Raw genomic sequence first — 15,685 nt, forward strand, 5'->3', positions numbered from 1 at the left:
TTGGAGCTCTATTTCTGCTCTATCTGTCCTCTTAGGCAGTTAGTTACTGAGAAATCTACTACATAGTCTAGCTATTATTCAAATGTGCAAAAGGTAGTAGTTCAGTGCTTAACAATACCCATTATTTAAGAATGGATTTAAAGCATGAAGATATTTTACCCTTTTCCACTCAGAAATTGGCATAAACAAATGTCATTGCATCAGGTTATGATTGGGATATATTTGATGCATGATATTAAACTACATTAAATTAGTAGAACACATTGTGTGCTGATGCAGCTTGAAAGAGTGAAATTACATTACCAGGAAATACCTCCTCTATAGTGCATTCAGACTAGTGCAGTCATCTATAAACTATATAGATCTTTAATATATTTTCTGTATGTCATCCTCTGCCTTAGCTCCTTCAACTTTTTACCTCTTTTTTTATGTCTGTTTTATTTCTCTCTTTATTTTGCCTACGCTGATTTCTACAGTATTCCTGTCCCCTCATGCTAACACTCCCCCGTCCTCCACTGACCCATCCAGGCTTCACTCCCCCCATTCAATCCCAGCACTGACTCCAGCGTGACCGCCAGGCAACTCCCTGCTCCTCCTCCCAGACACGGACGCTGTCACACCCCCGCATTCCTCGGATACAAACTGAGTGCCAGGGAACGCCAGGATGAAAGGCATATTCTCTGACTGAGATCAAGCGAAACTACCTGGACTAAAGTCTTCCACTCATTTTAACCACAGAAAGCGTTCTATGCCCTTCCCCTGTTAGACTGAAACCAGCCAGAGTGATGAGATAACCTTCATCCTTAATGTGGCTGTGCTTGCAATGACAATGACTTGGTCATTATTCAACCACCTTTGTCACACAGGAAATGTCCTGTTGACATTTATTTTAGCTATTTATTTGACATATGTTATACCTTGATCAACATACTTAGTTTTACTTGATTGTTTAGACCTACTATACATTTAAAACAAAGTTATTAGGTGCTTTTCACAAATAGGATACAAAATAGAGCATTCAAATTTCACTAAAATGAAGTGCTTAACTCAGAAAATGATTTGTCCACCTTAAGAGGTTGTATTTATTTGAGGGTTGCAATTTTTTTTAAACCCCATTCGTTTTTGATTAATGTAAACATTATAAAAAAATTTAAAACACCAAAGTGGGTAACTGAATTGGGATCTGTTTATTTTTTAAAGGAAAATAATTTTTGTGCCTTTAGGGCAGAGGTGCCCAACCCTGCTCCTGCCGATCGACTGTCCTGCACAGTTCATCTCCAACCCTAATCTAACAAACCTGCCTTTAATTTACAAGTGATCCTGAAGACCTTAATTGGTTGCTTCAGGTGTGTTTGATTAGCATTGGAGATAAACTGTGCAGGACAGTCGATCGGCAGGAGCAGGGTTGGGCACCCCTGCTTTAGGGAATAGGGAAACCTATTTTTACCCTATTTGTGGAAAGTGCCACTAAGATTATATGTTTTATTTCAGTATATCTCTGTGTAATCAGAATTATCTGATTATTGAACTTTGCCGTAAGTTCTTATTGGGGTGATTAAACATTTATACCAGTTGACAATGTGAAAGTGCAATATACATGGTTTTTAGATTTTGTCTACAGTTCAATTATAACCAAAGGACAGCTGTATCTTACATGGCTGTAAGACATATGATTAAAACTAACAAACAAAAGCAATTCCCCATTGTTTTTTTCAGTTTCTCTTTAGGTCTGTGGTATATTTATATGCTTTGTGTTAGAACTCGTGATATTAACATTTCTGTTAATGACATACATGGTCATGTCTTAAGCTGGAAGGTGTCCTTTTTCTTTTCTTTTTTTTTTTTTAAATGAAGTGCTAATTACTTGGTCCGTACAGGCACTGAAAAATTTATAGAGCAAAGTGTGTTGGGTTTAGTCAGTTTGGCAAGGAATTACGTGTCCAAAATGAAGCTTCCTTTCCAGAATACATTGCTTTTTCATTACAGACATTACGTGTGTGTGTGTGTGTGTGTGGTCTTTTAATCTAGATCTAGAGGAATGTGTGTGTGGTCAGTTGGCATATGACTGTTAGATAACGGTTCTATTCCTTTTGTGTGAGGTTCCCTAGTAATAAGTGTCTGCTCAAATTTGATTATGAAGGTTTGATTATACCCTTAGAGTTGTGCAATACATTTCATATACATGTAAATCTATATCGCCCAAGCCTAATACCCATCTAGGTTTGAGTACACTATCTTTCACTGGGTGTAATTTGTTTTCTTTTTAAAATTTTGACTATCACATATTTGGGATGTGATACTGTGCTATTGTCTACGTAGCTGTTACTTGAGGTTGGCCCAGCTTCAAGGATTTTTGTCCAGGTGAGTCACATTTGTCATATCTATCGATGTGGACTATGAACGAGCAGCACATAGAGGGTTACATCCTATAACTGACAAATGGTAATTAACCCTTTCATCCTTCACAGCATGCCCTTGGTGACTGACCTCTTGGAGACATGTGTAGATGAGGTTCTTCTGGCCACTGTTTCCACGGTGACCGCAGAAGAAGTGGGACCAAGTGCTGCTCATACCACAGCCAGCACAGTCACTGAGGAGACCCTCTCTCTGGCTGGTCAGTTAACACCTCACAGATACAGTGGGATGCACTAACAGAGAAATTTTGGGCAATGTTTTGTCCAAATGTAAAATAAAATAGACAATTCTAAATGCTTCAAAAGAAAAATCAGGCAACAAAACAATTTTATAATGTACGTTAGACATGTTTAGTGCTTTTGTAACCTGCCACAGGAAAAAGAGTTTATAGTTTGAACTGGGTAAAAAGTTAAACGCTGGTTTTGTCTGCTTCCAGGATAGGCCAATTCAGGTTACAGAATAATAAATAAAACTGCAATATTAACCAGTACTAATCACACATACATACATATACCATTCTATAGGTTTGGCTCAGTATGAATTTTTTTTTTTTTAAAGAAATTAGTATTCTTTTATTCCGCAAGCATAAATTAAACAGATCAAAGGTGACAAAGACTTAACATTGTTACAAACGTTGCTTTTAACTACCTATTTGTCAATGAATCCTGAGAATTTTTTTTAATGATTTCCTTGAAAATATTAAGCAGCACAACTGTTTTCAATGTTGATAATAATAAGAAATGTTTCTTGAGCACCAAATCAGCATATTAGAATGATTTCTGAAGGATCATGTGGCACTGAAGACTGGAGTAATGATGCTAAAAATTCAGATTTGCATCACAGGAATAAATAAGTCATTTAAAATTGTAACAGTGTTTTACAATTACTGTTTTTTTTTGTTTTGTTTTTTTCTTGTTTTTTTACTGTATTTTGATCAAATAAATGAACTGTAGTGTATATTGGGTATATATGTTTTATATAAAAGATTTAGAAAATATCCTTTTTAAAACCTAAAGGCTTTATAAAACAAAGTACTACTTGCATTATATTTTACTTGGTTTTTAATTTGTTGATTTCAACAGGCCTGAATTTACATTCTGTTCAGTTATGGTGATGTCACGCTCTGCCTTTCCATTGTGTGAACTGATTAACTCAAGAGTGAACATGTTTTAATCTGGCCTCTCATTGTTTAGTGATGCTTATTGCATCTGTTCTCATCCACAGAGGCTGCAGCTCGGCTCAAGCAACTAGAGATCGAAAACAGTCCAGTGTCTGCTCCAGCCAGAACCAACGTCAACCTCAACATGAACAACCAGGTCAGTTCAGCCATCCAGAAGCACCCACACACACTGAGAACAAAGCTTTTTGAAAATGACTTCACAGCATCCGATTAAAGCTTGACAGACTTTAAATACAAGGAGTAGACACTGTGTTGGCCACTATGCCACTCTAACCTAAGGATGTATTTTACATTAAATGTGAATAGGGAAGATGATTACTCATGTTATTACTGCAGTCAGTGATCTCTATATTGTTTCCAGCTCAGTGCTATGTAAGGTCTTTTCAACCTGATATTTATTTCAGCCATCTATATATTCAAGCAATTAACACAACACAAATACAAAGTTGATACAAATTCATCATCACACATTCAATCTTTGATTTGTGTGCAGGAGGAAGTGGTGAAACTGACAGAGAAAAGTTTAAATAGTGTGGGCAACAGTCCTGTCCTGAACCAGCTCAAACCTCCTGATGAACTCAAGAGCAACATCCTGAAAGCTCAGGCAGAGGCAGCACTCAAGGTATTCAAACACTCTCATAGGCAGAATTAGTGTTTACATGCGCAGTATTAACGTATTAGCCTATTCTAGGAAAGTTGGCTGTTCTTCTTTCCCAAGGGGGTGTGAGGGGGGTCTTTGATTTTATGACTGCATACACAGTTGCAATGCCGGCATGATACTAGATACAGTGGCTTGCGGAAGTATTCAAACCCCTTCATTTTTCTCACATTTTGTTGTTACTGCCTTATCTTAAACTATTTTAAATGACTTTTTTTACATTAATCTACACTCCATACCTGACACCTGAAAATGTCTGTCCACTGACAGTCCCTAGTCAACCTGACAGATCTTGAGGATCTGAGGAGGAGAATGGCAGAAAATTGCCAAATGCAAATGTGCAAAGCTCATCACATCATGCCTAAAAAGAGTTGAGACTGTAAAGGTGCTTTAACTAAGTACTGAGTTGCAATGTACTTATTTCAGTTTTTCCTTTTTAATACATTTTCAAAGTTGTCACAGATCTGTTTTTTGCTATGTCATTATGGTGTGAAGATTAAAGACAGCAACAAAACAAAATGAATCCTTTTGGAAGCCACTGTATGTTAATGTCAGGTAAACTGTTGCATGAAGTCTTGTGCATGTATATGTTTGAAAATGTTCAAAAATCTCTTTGTTTAGGATTCTAGAGATGAGCTTAGATTGACTCCAGACAAGAACTGTAACCTACAGGAGGCAGCAGCCAGGTATGATGTGTTTCGGGGGCGAGAATGCTGTTGTGCTTCTGGGCTAAAGGTGTAGAATGCTTTTATAGCTAAACTGTTTTTGGGTGAACTATTTACTTTATGCACTATGATTATAAATGACAATGTAGTGGCTGAAATTCAAGGTCAGACATTGTTTTTGATATATTATAATATTCTCTTGTAACAGTTGACAGATAACATGGACACAAACATTAAAATTGTTACATGATTGTTTTTTTTTTTAAATGATAAGATGTGAATGGTGGATTTCTGTCTCTTTGTCAGACTGACGTGTCGTGGGGGGCGTATGGGAAGCACAACCTCTCTGCCAGTGAGTGGGAGAGCGGAGCGACAGGAGTCCTGGGACCTGTTCAAACAGCCTGGCCTGCTGCCCTGCTCTACTAGCAGGTGAGACCACAGCACAGTGAGCACACAAAACCTAGTCCAAGTACAGTGAGAAGATTGTACTACAAAGAAGCATTGCTTGGTTGTTTGAGTGTGTAGATTATGACATAGTAGGACCAAATGTTAGTGAGCCTGTGGGCCTGTAATTCTCCTGGGACAGTGGAGCACAAGCAGGCAGTCAGAAACTGGGGCACACCTGGTCCTCCCATCAGCAAGCCAGGGCTTGTTTTATTTCTTCTGTATATGATCATACACTACCATTCAAAGGTTGGAGTCAGAAATCAATATTTTTATTCAAGGATGCATATAATTGACCAAAAGTGACAGTAAAGACATTTATGATGTTACAATTTTTTTTATTTCAAATATATGCTTTTGAACTTCCTATTTATCAAAGAATCTTGAAAAAATGTATCATAATTTCCACAAAAATATTAAGCACAGCTGTTTTCAACACTGATGATAATAAGAAATGTTTCTTGAGCACCAAATCAGCATATTAGAATTTCATGTGACACTGAAGACTGGATTAATGATGCTGAAAATTCAGCTTTGCATCACAGGAATAAATTACACATTAAAATGTTAAAATAGACGTATTTCAAATTCTAATAATATTTCACAGTATTACTCTGATTATTGTATTTTTGATCAAATAAATGCATCCTTAGTGAGCATAAGACCCTCATTTCAAAGATATTTAATAATCTTACCAACCCCTAACTTTTGAAAGTAGTGTATGTTAACAAGAACTGGCAAAAATGTACGTAAGGGGGTCAAATATGAACAAATTTGTGTGATCCTGCATCCTAAAAGCTAGACTGAAATGCTGCAGTTTTTTGATGAAATGTTTAATACAAATAATTTATCTGTGAGATGCTGTCTGTTTGCACAGAAAATCTGTAAAATACTTTCAATTGGAAAGAAAATGTGTTCTTTAATGAAAGCAGTTATAGTACAGTTTGTAAAATTTTGATTTGATTATTTTTAATAAAATACAACTTAGAAAAGAAACTAATTGACAGCATTTTACAGAAGATGTCCAAAGACCCTTCCTTGTAGTGAACCCAGAACTTTCCTTAATCTAGCATTAACATATCTTCAATGTAGCTTGCTGTTGCCATCTAGTGGCAGCTGTTGATATGCAGTTACCGATGGGTCATATTCTTTTACAGTCTATGGTCATATTGCTGTGGTCTGCCTGGAACTGGAACATGTTCTTATGTAAACATATGTACTCATGCCACAGATTGACTGCACAATTAGCTGTGTACACTGACTTAGAGACATTCAGCTCTGATAGTCACATGATAAAAGAAAGATATGTAAAAGGAGTGTCTTAATGTGGAAGATTTTTGTTCTCTGTTCAACATCACTGTACACATCAGCTGCAGATTTTGTTTACAATTTTATGTCCGTAGAATCAAATATCAAATGTAACTAATTCTTGAAATTATATACCATATGAAAAACAGTTCAAATGGAAAGGATCAAGAGATTAAAATATAATTTACTAGTGATGCCCACATCAGATGCTCAATTCTTAGACACCAAAATTATGGGTTTGATTCTTGGGGAACACACATACTGGCAAAGTCGTCTGCCAAATGTATAAATAATTTGTACCTTTACAATGTTACCCACTTTGTCAAGGGAAGCCATCCAAATGTGCACACTCAAACCCATAATCATCAGTAATCACAAATGACCTCTGAGTCATTTCCTCAAACACTTCATAAGAGGTGTTCATAGGTTTCATTCAAGGGTGAACATTGTGAAATCCTGTATGTCTTTTGAACGAACACTAATGAATAGCTTGGAAAGTGCTTTGAAATGCTCAAAGGTTTTCCATGTCTTTTGTGCTCTTTACCAGTGATCAAATCAAAAGGTTTTGTGTCCAGAGCTCTTCTCAGACATGCTTTATCACTAATGAAAATACCTAAATGTTATAATGTTTGTTTATTTGTTTGTTCGTTTTTATTGTTACAAGAACAACATCAACAACGCCAGTTTTATCATATATGGCATCTTCAAGATTCTCTCATTGGGCACTTTCTTTAACAAATGCGCTATCTATTCATTGTCTGCCCTTAGCCTGGAAGAGAACGCAGACGACTTCATTTCTTCTTTGCCGCCTCTGTCATCAGACCTACTGAATGAAACCCAGTCATCCAAGGTAACAAAAGTGGCTTAATGTCATTCCAGCTGCTGGCACGCTGTAATGAGTGTCCCTAGCAGCTGTCAACATTCCCCATCATTTACTCACTCCCTGCTGACACGTGTTCTCCTTTACAGGGAAATTAAATTTCAGCAGGCATGTCAATAGAGTGCTGCAAGGATTACATACTGTAGGCCAGCCCAGAAATTCGCATCACCCTGGTTCCCTCGACAAAATAACAAAAATAGGATTGGCTTTTGGATTATTGCTAAAAATAAGCTCTGTAACCAACAAAAGTTTATGATACTTGCACAAATGATAATCTTCACAAATCATCACAACTTTTATGAATTTTGAAGCCTAGATAAAATCGCCAGAAGTAAAAAAGCAGAAGTTGGGCTATAAACAAACTCCGCCATGGTCGCACAACTTCAACTTCACTTTATTTAAAATCTACAAGTTAGAATAATTTGCAAGTTTGTGAGTATAAACACAACAAGGCTGTAAAAGCAGACTAGTGAGTAGATGAGTTTTTCTGCTCAGCGTGTTGACGTTAAATGTCACTGACAGCCTCTGTCGTTCTATTTCATGTAAAATCTTTTTTTTTTAATCGCAAGTGGTTTGTATTACTGATGCATTTTGTGTTGCAGATTGAAATGTGAAAATATCTTGAGCTTGTGTTAACCACAGACTTTACTTCAGGCATTTAACCAAAACAAAAAGCATTGACTTCGGAAAATGGAACGGGAAGCACATTCGTTTCTGGGTTTTAGGACCTATTCCTGCAGCACTCTACACAACACACACTTTTGTGACTGCAATTGTAACGTAATGAAACCATTGCATAAAAACTAAACAAACCCATAGACTTATTACAGGAGGGACCTGCGAAAATTGGGGAGGGTGTTTTGGACTGTGCCACAAAGAAATCACCTAGCAATGCTATATTTCCCATTTACTCATTTGTTTACCCATCTATGTTGAATATTACTATCAATCTCTCCCTTTCTGCATTTGTTAAAATTTTGTTTTCTAATGATTACAAAAAGCTGTAAAACTAGATTTGCATTTCCTGCAGGAAAAAGACATTGAATGTGCTTTTGGTTGGCATTCCCTTTAGAGCATGTGGCTTTTTATAATGCAGGTCAATGTTCAGGATCCTGAGCCGCTGACAGCCCCTCTGACTGATAACCTGATAGACTTCACAGACCCCATTCCTGTAGTAAGTTCAGCACTGAAACAATAAGCTCGTGCTGCTTATAGTAAGCCAACGTTTACTGTTTGTCCATATGATTGACTGTATGGCACAATGATGCCTGTTATAGATTTTTCCCACATTGCTAAAGTATTAATATTTTATGGAAACATTTGAATTGACACAGGTGCCAGCCCCCAAACCCACAATCACTCCTCGATGGATCATTCCTGCTTCAGCACCTACAGTGAGTTTACTGCTAAAATCTATAACAGTTTCTTTTATTTGAAAGCTTTTATCTAAGCAGGTAGATAACAGTTTATGACTTAATGTCACTACGTTTAGTGTCATTTTGAATATTTCTGACTAGAAGATATTAGATGAATGAAATTGAAATCTCAGATTGATGAATATGAATGCTCAGAATAGGATACATTTGGTAAGCCTTAACAGTACATGCAGAAATCAGAGGTTTAGCTGTCCCTGTTTTCCCCTGGTAAGGACTCCAGACACTGATCCATGCATTATTGTAGAAGAGCAGCAACTTTATCTAAGAACTTGTGCATGGATGTCTCTTCCTATTTCTCTGCAGTTCTGTTTTTGCACTCTGTAGATTTATACATTTAGTAAAAGCTTTCATATTTCATCTGATGATGTTGACTCAGATGACTCACTATCAAGCCACACGTTCAGTGGAGTGTGCAGTTTCATTATCCTCACTTCTCACATTTCTAGTAGTTAATTTAGCGACTGACTGTCCCCCCTGCTACCTCTCTCTCGTCTAGCTGTCTGGCACCTTTACTAACGGCCTCCTTGACTGTACAGCAGAGATGTCATCTCAACATCCTGAGGGGGCTGCTATTTCCCCACTCCCCCATCTCTCTCACACTCACAATGTGATTGCCACCAGGTTTGTTTAATCCCTGCTTCATTACCTTTCTCTGCTCTGTTGAGGACAGTTGTCCTTTTACTTTCTGAAGGATCAGATTCGCCACTTTCAGCTTAGTGGACGATAAAACCAAGGGGAGTCATGCTGTATTTACACCATTATGTGGGCGTGCTTTTTCCACTGAAGTTGTGTATTCCGTTAAATACACTACTGTTCGGAAGTTTGGGGTTGGTCAATTTGTAGTTATCTCTTTTGCTCACCAAGGTTGCATCTATGTGAAAAATGTCTTCTATTTGAACATATTTTAAAATGTAATTTATTATCATGATGGCAAAGCTGTCTTTTCAGCAGCATTACGCCAGTCTTTAATGTCACATAATTTGTTTTTGTAATCTGGCCCTGTTTACACCAGGTATTAAGATGCGTTTGGGTCGATCGGATCACAAGTAGTCGAGGGAGACGCATCCCCGTTTACACCTGCCGTCTCTTTTGTCCACTTTCAACCACTTCTGTCCTGATTTCTTTGAGTGGAGTGTCTATGAGCGGGTAAATGTGTTTCCTCTGGTCTTTCGATCTAATAAATAAGCTTGCGTATTGTACATATTAACAATGAGAGAACATTGTCCTTTGTACGTTTTTCGTCTTCAAACCAAACTTGGGTCTCCGACAAAGTTTAAATCCCGTCTGGCTAGTGCGCTTCCCATAATGTTTACACATTAGGTCAGTAGGCAGTCTTTTCGTGGTTGTTGTAACATATTCGACCACATGAGAGTCCACACTAAGAAAACAATCTGTCCGAATGCGTTTTCAACTACCTCTGGAAGTGGTCGAAAGTGGACAAGCTCAAAATATTTTAGACCCTGTTTACATCTGTAGCGTCGTCCACTTGTGATCCGATCAACCAAAACTCATCTTAACACCAGGTGTAAACAGGGCCTAATGCTGATTATTGCTCACGAAACATTTCTAATTATTATTAATTTTGAAAACATTTGTGCCACTTAATTTTTGTGGAAACCATTTTCAGGAATTTTAATGAATGGTTCAAATGAACAGCATTTATATAAAATAGAAATATTCTGTAACATTATAAAAGTTTTTACTGTAACTTTTCATAAATGTAGTGCTTCCTTGCTGAATATGTTCATTTCTTAAAAAAAAAAGAAAAGGAAATCATACAGAACCCAAACTTTTGAACAGTAGTGTGCTTTTGCATGCAGCATATACATTGCAAATGTTTTAGTGCATCAAAAATTGCTTTAAAGAATTCAATTAGATTTAAAGTATGTTCTTAACCTGCCAATTGCTGAATTGATCTTTGACAGTATTGTGGCTCACCCAGCCAAGGACGACAGCCACAAGCCCAAAGGTCTGCTGACCACTGAACTCTGAGAGCGACGCATTGAGCACATGCCCAGCATCTGTCACTGGACCATCACAAGTTGTCCTTTGATTACTACATTCCAGTCAAACACATTCCAGTACAGGCACAGAAAGCTGGACTCTGGCCATGCACGGTGTTGCAATTCCATCTTCAAGAATGCTGACTTTGTACTGAAGGCATCCACAAGCCCAGATCTCAATGCTGATAACAGTTCAACTCATTGCACAAAGGGTTAGCAGTCCAGTGTTTGGAGAGCACCATTCCTTTTATAACTTTTATACCTCTTTTGAGTGACTGTACAGCCCTTTGTTTTAGCAGCAGCACATAAGACCCGGTCCTGTTGTGATTGGATGTTTGATGTAGAACGTTTGATCCACCTGCTCTCCACTTCCTGTTGAGATCTTCTCTGATTGGACGGCTGCGAAAGAGCTTGTGAATGCGCTTGGATCACAATGCCCCACTGACTATTTTTTAGAACTGGAGTAGTTCTTCCTACAGAAAATATATTTTTTATCTTTGCCTTTCTTTTGCTCTGCTTTCTGTGTTCTTACGAGAAGTAGCTGCACTCATTTTTACGCTTTTAAGTACTGTACTCTAAACTGGAAGGTTGATAGAGCACTATTGTGTAGCATTGGGCAACATGCAGTCATTGAGCCAAGATTTGCTGTTTGAACCTTTTATCAATGCTGTTTTTATCCAAACATTGTAGTTATCACCTGCCTTATTTTAATAGTTCATATAAGATTTTAAATGTACATGAACATATTACAACATAACGTATTGCAATGTAGTTTGTCATCTACTGTATTTAGTTGATGTATTTCACTGTGTAGTTTTAAGTGTGCTTTACTGTGATATTAGATGTGATGAGAGCCACTGAGACCTCTGTCAGCCACTGGCTCTTACATTATCAAAACTGTGGAAGACTTGGACAATGTAAACAAATTAAAATATTTTTAATTGTGATATAATGGGGGGAAATTACCACTTGCAGTCTGTGCCAGCAGTCACCACAAGACGAGAGGCCTTTCATGGACCCTTCTTCCTCCACTAAGTTCCACAAGCTTTTTTGCTGCTATTTTTCAGCATACTGAAAAGTACATCATTGGTATAATCACTGGATCTGTAATCACTGGGATGAAATGTTTGGAGGTCAAATATCAACTTTTTATACAATCAGTTCTTGTGAATAAGTCAGACTTCTCAAAGGTTGTTTATATGGTCTACATCTTCTGATTTGCTTTGTACTCCCTGCTTTAGTGGAAGTGCTCGATCACAGAAGGCAGTTGTAGCTGGATTCCATTGATTTGCTTATTACTTTTGTTCTGTAAGTCTCACACTGTAGGCTTATTTACATATATTAATGATCTGTATATGTCACAGCAATGATGTTTATATAAATACACTTGACTGTAAGCCTGGTCAAATTTTGTATGATGTGAGAATTTCCACAAGTAAAAGCATTTTAAAGTTATGTGAATGCAGTGTGGACAGTTGCTTTCCAACCATGCTTTCCTAGAATATATTTGGATGATTGAATTCCTTACTTAAAAGCACCAGACAAGCATTTTTTATTTAAGTATTTCATCTCACGTTGCTGATATTTATCCGGTATTTATGAGCAAAATGATATGGCTTCTTTTAGGCATAATAAATTAAAATATTACCATTTGTAGGAAATTCACTGAACTTATACTTGTATCCAGCAGGTGGAGCCAGAGCTCTTCACCACGGGCATGAGTGATACTCCGATTTGAGTCGTCTAGCTTCTGTACAAGCTCTGAAACTTTTTTTTTTTTCGCCTCATATTTAAGGAAATTTGTTTGAAAACAATTTTATTTATTTACAAAATGACAGCATCAGAAACAAACGCAGATTACATCTTAAAACTCATGGCCCTAACCAAACAGTTTACTTACACATTTATTTAATCATTAGATAACTCCAACAGAAAAGATGAAAGCATGCTGATTCCCGGTCATAATTTAAAACTACAGAGTCGTAAAATGCTCAGTTGCTCAAAATGACAAAATTGAAATAGAGGGCAATCCTACAACATTATTATTAATAAATCATTTTAACATTTAGTATAAATGATTACTTACAGCAACAAGTTCACATGAAATCAAAGCAGTGTGCACTTATTTATAGTCGACACCAACTTAAATAGATTAAAACCTATATAACATTAGTAATGTTTTTGTACAATACTACACAAATAATAGCCTATTATTTGTTCTCTTTAGCAGAACTAATTGTTTTGGCAAATCCCCCAAATTCACATTTTGATGGATCAAAATCTTGGGACTGCTCTTAAATTATGATAGCCTATTTCATCTGGACATTTGCATCATTCCATATTTAGTAGGCTATCGATGCAAGTTTCTCTCATTCTTTGCTTTGGAAAATCTCTCTCTGTGTATTTATTATATATTACATTTGAACAATATATTTGTGCAATAGTAAAATTGAAATTGAGCATGATTCCCTTTGGCCATAGCCTATTGTCGCTAAATGTTTTCATTCATTTTCCCCAGTGTGAACGGCAGATTGTGGGTAACAGTGGTTTCCTCACTTCGCTAATGAATTGTGTTCATGTTTATTATAAGCCAGCTTAAGTTGATGATCCTTGAGGGAGGTGGCTTCGCGTTTACAGTTGCCACAGCACAGCTCTCATCTTTTATTGTATGCCTGACGCGCGCTCGAGCGCACAGCCCGACTGTCCACGAGCGACTTTTAGCGAGAACTAATGAGCGCGCACGCTTCAGCTGACCGAGACCCATTTCAGTTGTTCGTTTGAGCTTTATTCGGAACCAAAGCAGTACTTTACAAAACACAGGGTATGGTGACTGAGAGGACTTCAGTGGAGATTCAGCTTTGAATGAAACTGTCTGCAAAATGACCTGCCAAGCGCGCGGATGCGTCGAGCTGTGAGGGAGTAGTGTCGTTTAATCAAGAAACTTCTGTTTGCTTTGACTGACATTGAAACGTCATGGCATCAGTGTCGTGGAGACACGCGCTTTTCTTCTTGGTAGTTGGTAAGTTAAACTGGTTTGTCCTGTTCATGTCTGGATTTCAACCTATTATGTATGTTTTTGAAAATTCATACTGACTGTAAAATATAAAAAAGAAAGCTAGAACAAATCAGAACGGAACTATCCATCTCAGTAACTGTACTGTTTTGAATCAAGACAATGTGGTTTTGCAGTGGTTTTGTATGTTGGTCGGTTTCAATCAAATTCAAACCATATTACGATAATAATGAATGTGAAGGTTAACAAGTGAACATACTAGCATACAATGCATTCAGGCAAAGAATCAACTATAATAAATGCTGATTTTGTGTTCTCAGTAAACATTCAACATTGTGTAAACAGTAAACATCAATAAATGTCATGTCAGTTAGTTTGTGCAACTGCTTATATTAGTTTATATTAAAGCTAGCTTATATTATAATAAAGTGTATACATTATATGTATATATTTTACATAATTAAAGTGTATTGTTAATTAGTTATTTGCTGGCCAAAACAGGTTTACTATGTAACCTTTTACATGTTAAAACGTGGAATATGTGTGTACCTATAACACATGCTTTTAGTCTTTTTCACAATACACAGAGGTTGGAAAATTTGATGAAAGTGAAAAATCCATAAGTGACAAGCACACCCATGGGTCAATTATCTAATTTTCTAATTAATAATGCATGGCAACCTCCTTCTGTTAGAAAGAATTCATTTCACACTTACCTTAACAAGCTCACTGAGCTGTGCTGATCATGACTAACAAGCTGCTCTTTGCTTGCCTTGATTTCCTGTCACTATTCAATTGGGATTGCTATATTTACTCTGCGAAGATTCATCATGGCATACATTTGTTTAGAATTAATGTCTCTAAAGAATTTTAATGCAAATATGAGTGATTCATTGTTGTGAACTGACCTGACTCTCAGTCAAGTAATGCAAGTATGGGACTCTTTCTTGTTTGTGACTGAAACAGAGACACACATGTATCTGGCTCTCTGACTGCCGAGGGAAAAAGAGAATGCTGATGGATTCACACAAGACAATGGCATTAAGCTCATGATAATAGCAATCAGTCTGTAGAAATATGTAACTCTTGAATAAACAATTCTGCTCCAGTTAAGCTCGCTGTAGTGAGTGCCCTATAAAATATGTAGATTTAGCAGGAGAATCTTCTTACTCTGAAACAGCGTGAGGAAGCGATGAAGTGAACTCAGGAGAAGTGTATGTTAACAGGGGCTCTGATGTTAACTATTCTCTGAAAAAGTATGTGAAAAAAAAAACCTTGATATGCAAGCTCAGTTTGATGTGTTGCATTTTAGAATAGGTCATATAATGCAATATGTATTCTACTTTTCCTTTTCATTCTCTTTCCCCTTTCTTTCTTTTTTTTTTTTTTTTGCTTGGCATTACTTTACTTTTCATTTAGCTTTTCTTTCCTGTCTCCTGTTTATCTGCCTTTCGTTCCTTTTCCTTTTTCCCTTCCTTTTTAATTTTTCTCCTTCATTCGCCTTTCATTTCCTTTCCTTCCCTTCGGCCTTTCCTTTCCTTTACTTCGGCTTTTCCTTTCCTTTCCCTTCGGCTTTCCTTTCCCTTCCCTTTCATTTCCTTTCCTTTCATTTCCTTTCTTTTCATTTCCTTTCAATTCATTTTTTCATCGATGGCTCCCACCCTAGTTTCTTTATAGATAGCT

General features: G+C 37.0%; 2 protein-coding genes across 5 annotated transcripts in view; both read left to right on the forward strand.

The window, feature by feature from the left end:
- epb41l5 (erythrocyte membrane protein band 4.1 like 5) overlaps positions 1-11,343 on the forward strand; it is a 34,226-nt gene extending 22,883 nt beyond the window's left edge. For 2 of the 4 annotated variants that reach the window (XM_079882454.1, XM_079882455.1), the window contains exons 17-26: positions 2,469-2,614; positions 3,640-3,731; positions 4,089-4,217; positions 4,875-4,939; positions 5,225-5,347; positions 7,439-7,520; positions 8,647-8,724; positions 8,885-8,944; positions 9,483-9,607; positions 10,912-11,343. In XM_079882454.1, coding sequence (XP_079738580.1) covers positions 2,469-2,614; positions 3,640-3,731; positions 4,089-4,217; positions 4,875-4,939; positions 5,225-5,347; positions 7,439-7,520; positions 8,647-8,724; positions 8,885-8,944; positions 9,483-9,607; positions 10,912-10,978 — 967 coding nt within the window. In that variant the 3' untranslated portion in view covers positions 10,979-11,343. The remainder of the gene's footprint in view (positions 1-2,468; positions 2,615-3,639; positions 3,732-4,088; positions 4,218-4,874; positions 4,940-5,224; positions 5,348-7,438; positions 7,521-8,646; positions 8,725-8,884; positions 8,945-9,482; positions 9,608-10,911) is intronic. The other 2 variants (XM_079882456.1, XM_079882457.1) reach the window with 1 other exon arrangement.
- A 2,309-nt stretch (positions 11,344-13,652) lies between these two features.
- The window catches only part of ramp1 (receptor activity modifying protein 1), a 28,503-nt gene continuing 26,470 nt past the window's right edge, over positions 13,653-15,685 (forward strand). The window contains exon 1 of the mRNA XM_079882462.1: positions 13,653-14,008. Within this exon, the coding sequence (XP_079738588.1) occupies positions 13,963-14,008 (46 nt within the window). The 5' untranslated portion in view covers positions 13,653-13,962. The remainder of the gene's footprint in view (positions 14,009-15,685) is intronic.

The sequence above is a fragment of the Squalius cephalus genome (assembly GCF_949319135.1).
Source record: "Squalius cephalus genome assembly, chromosome: 9".
Classification (NCBI taxonomy): domain Eukaryota; kingdom Metazoa; phylum Chordata; class Actinopteri; order Cypriniformes; family Leuciscidae; genus Squalius; species Squalius cephalus.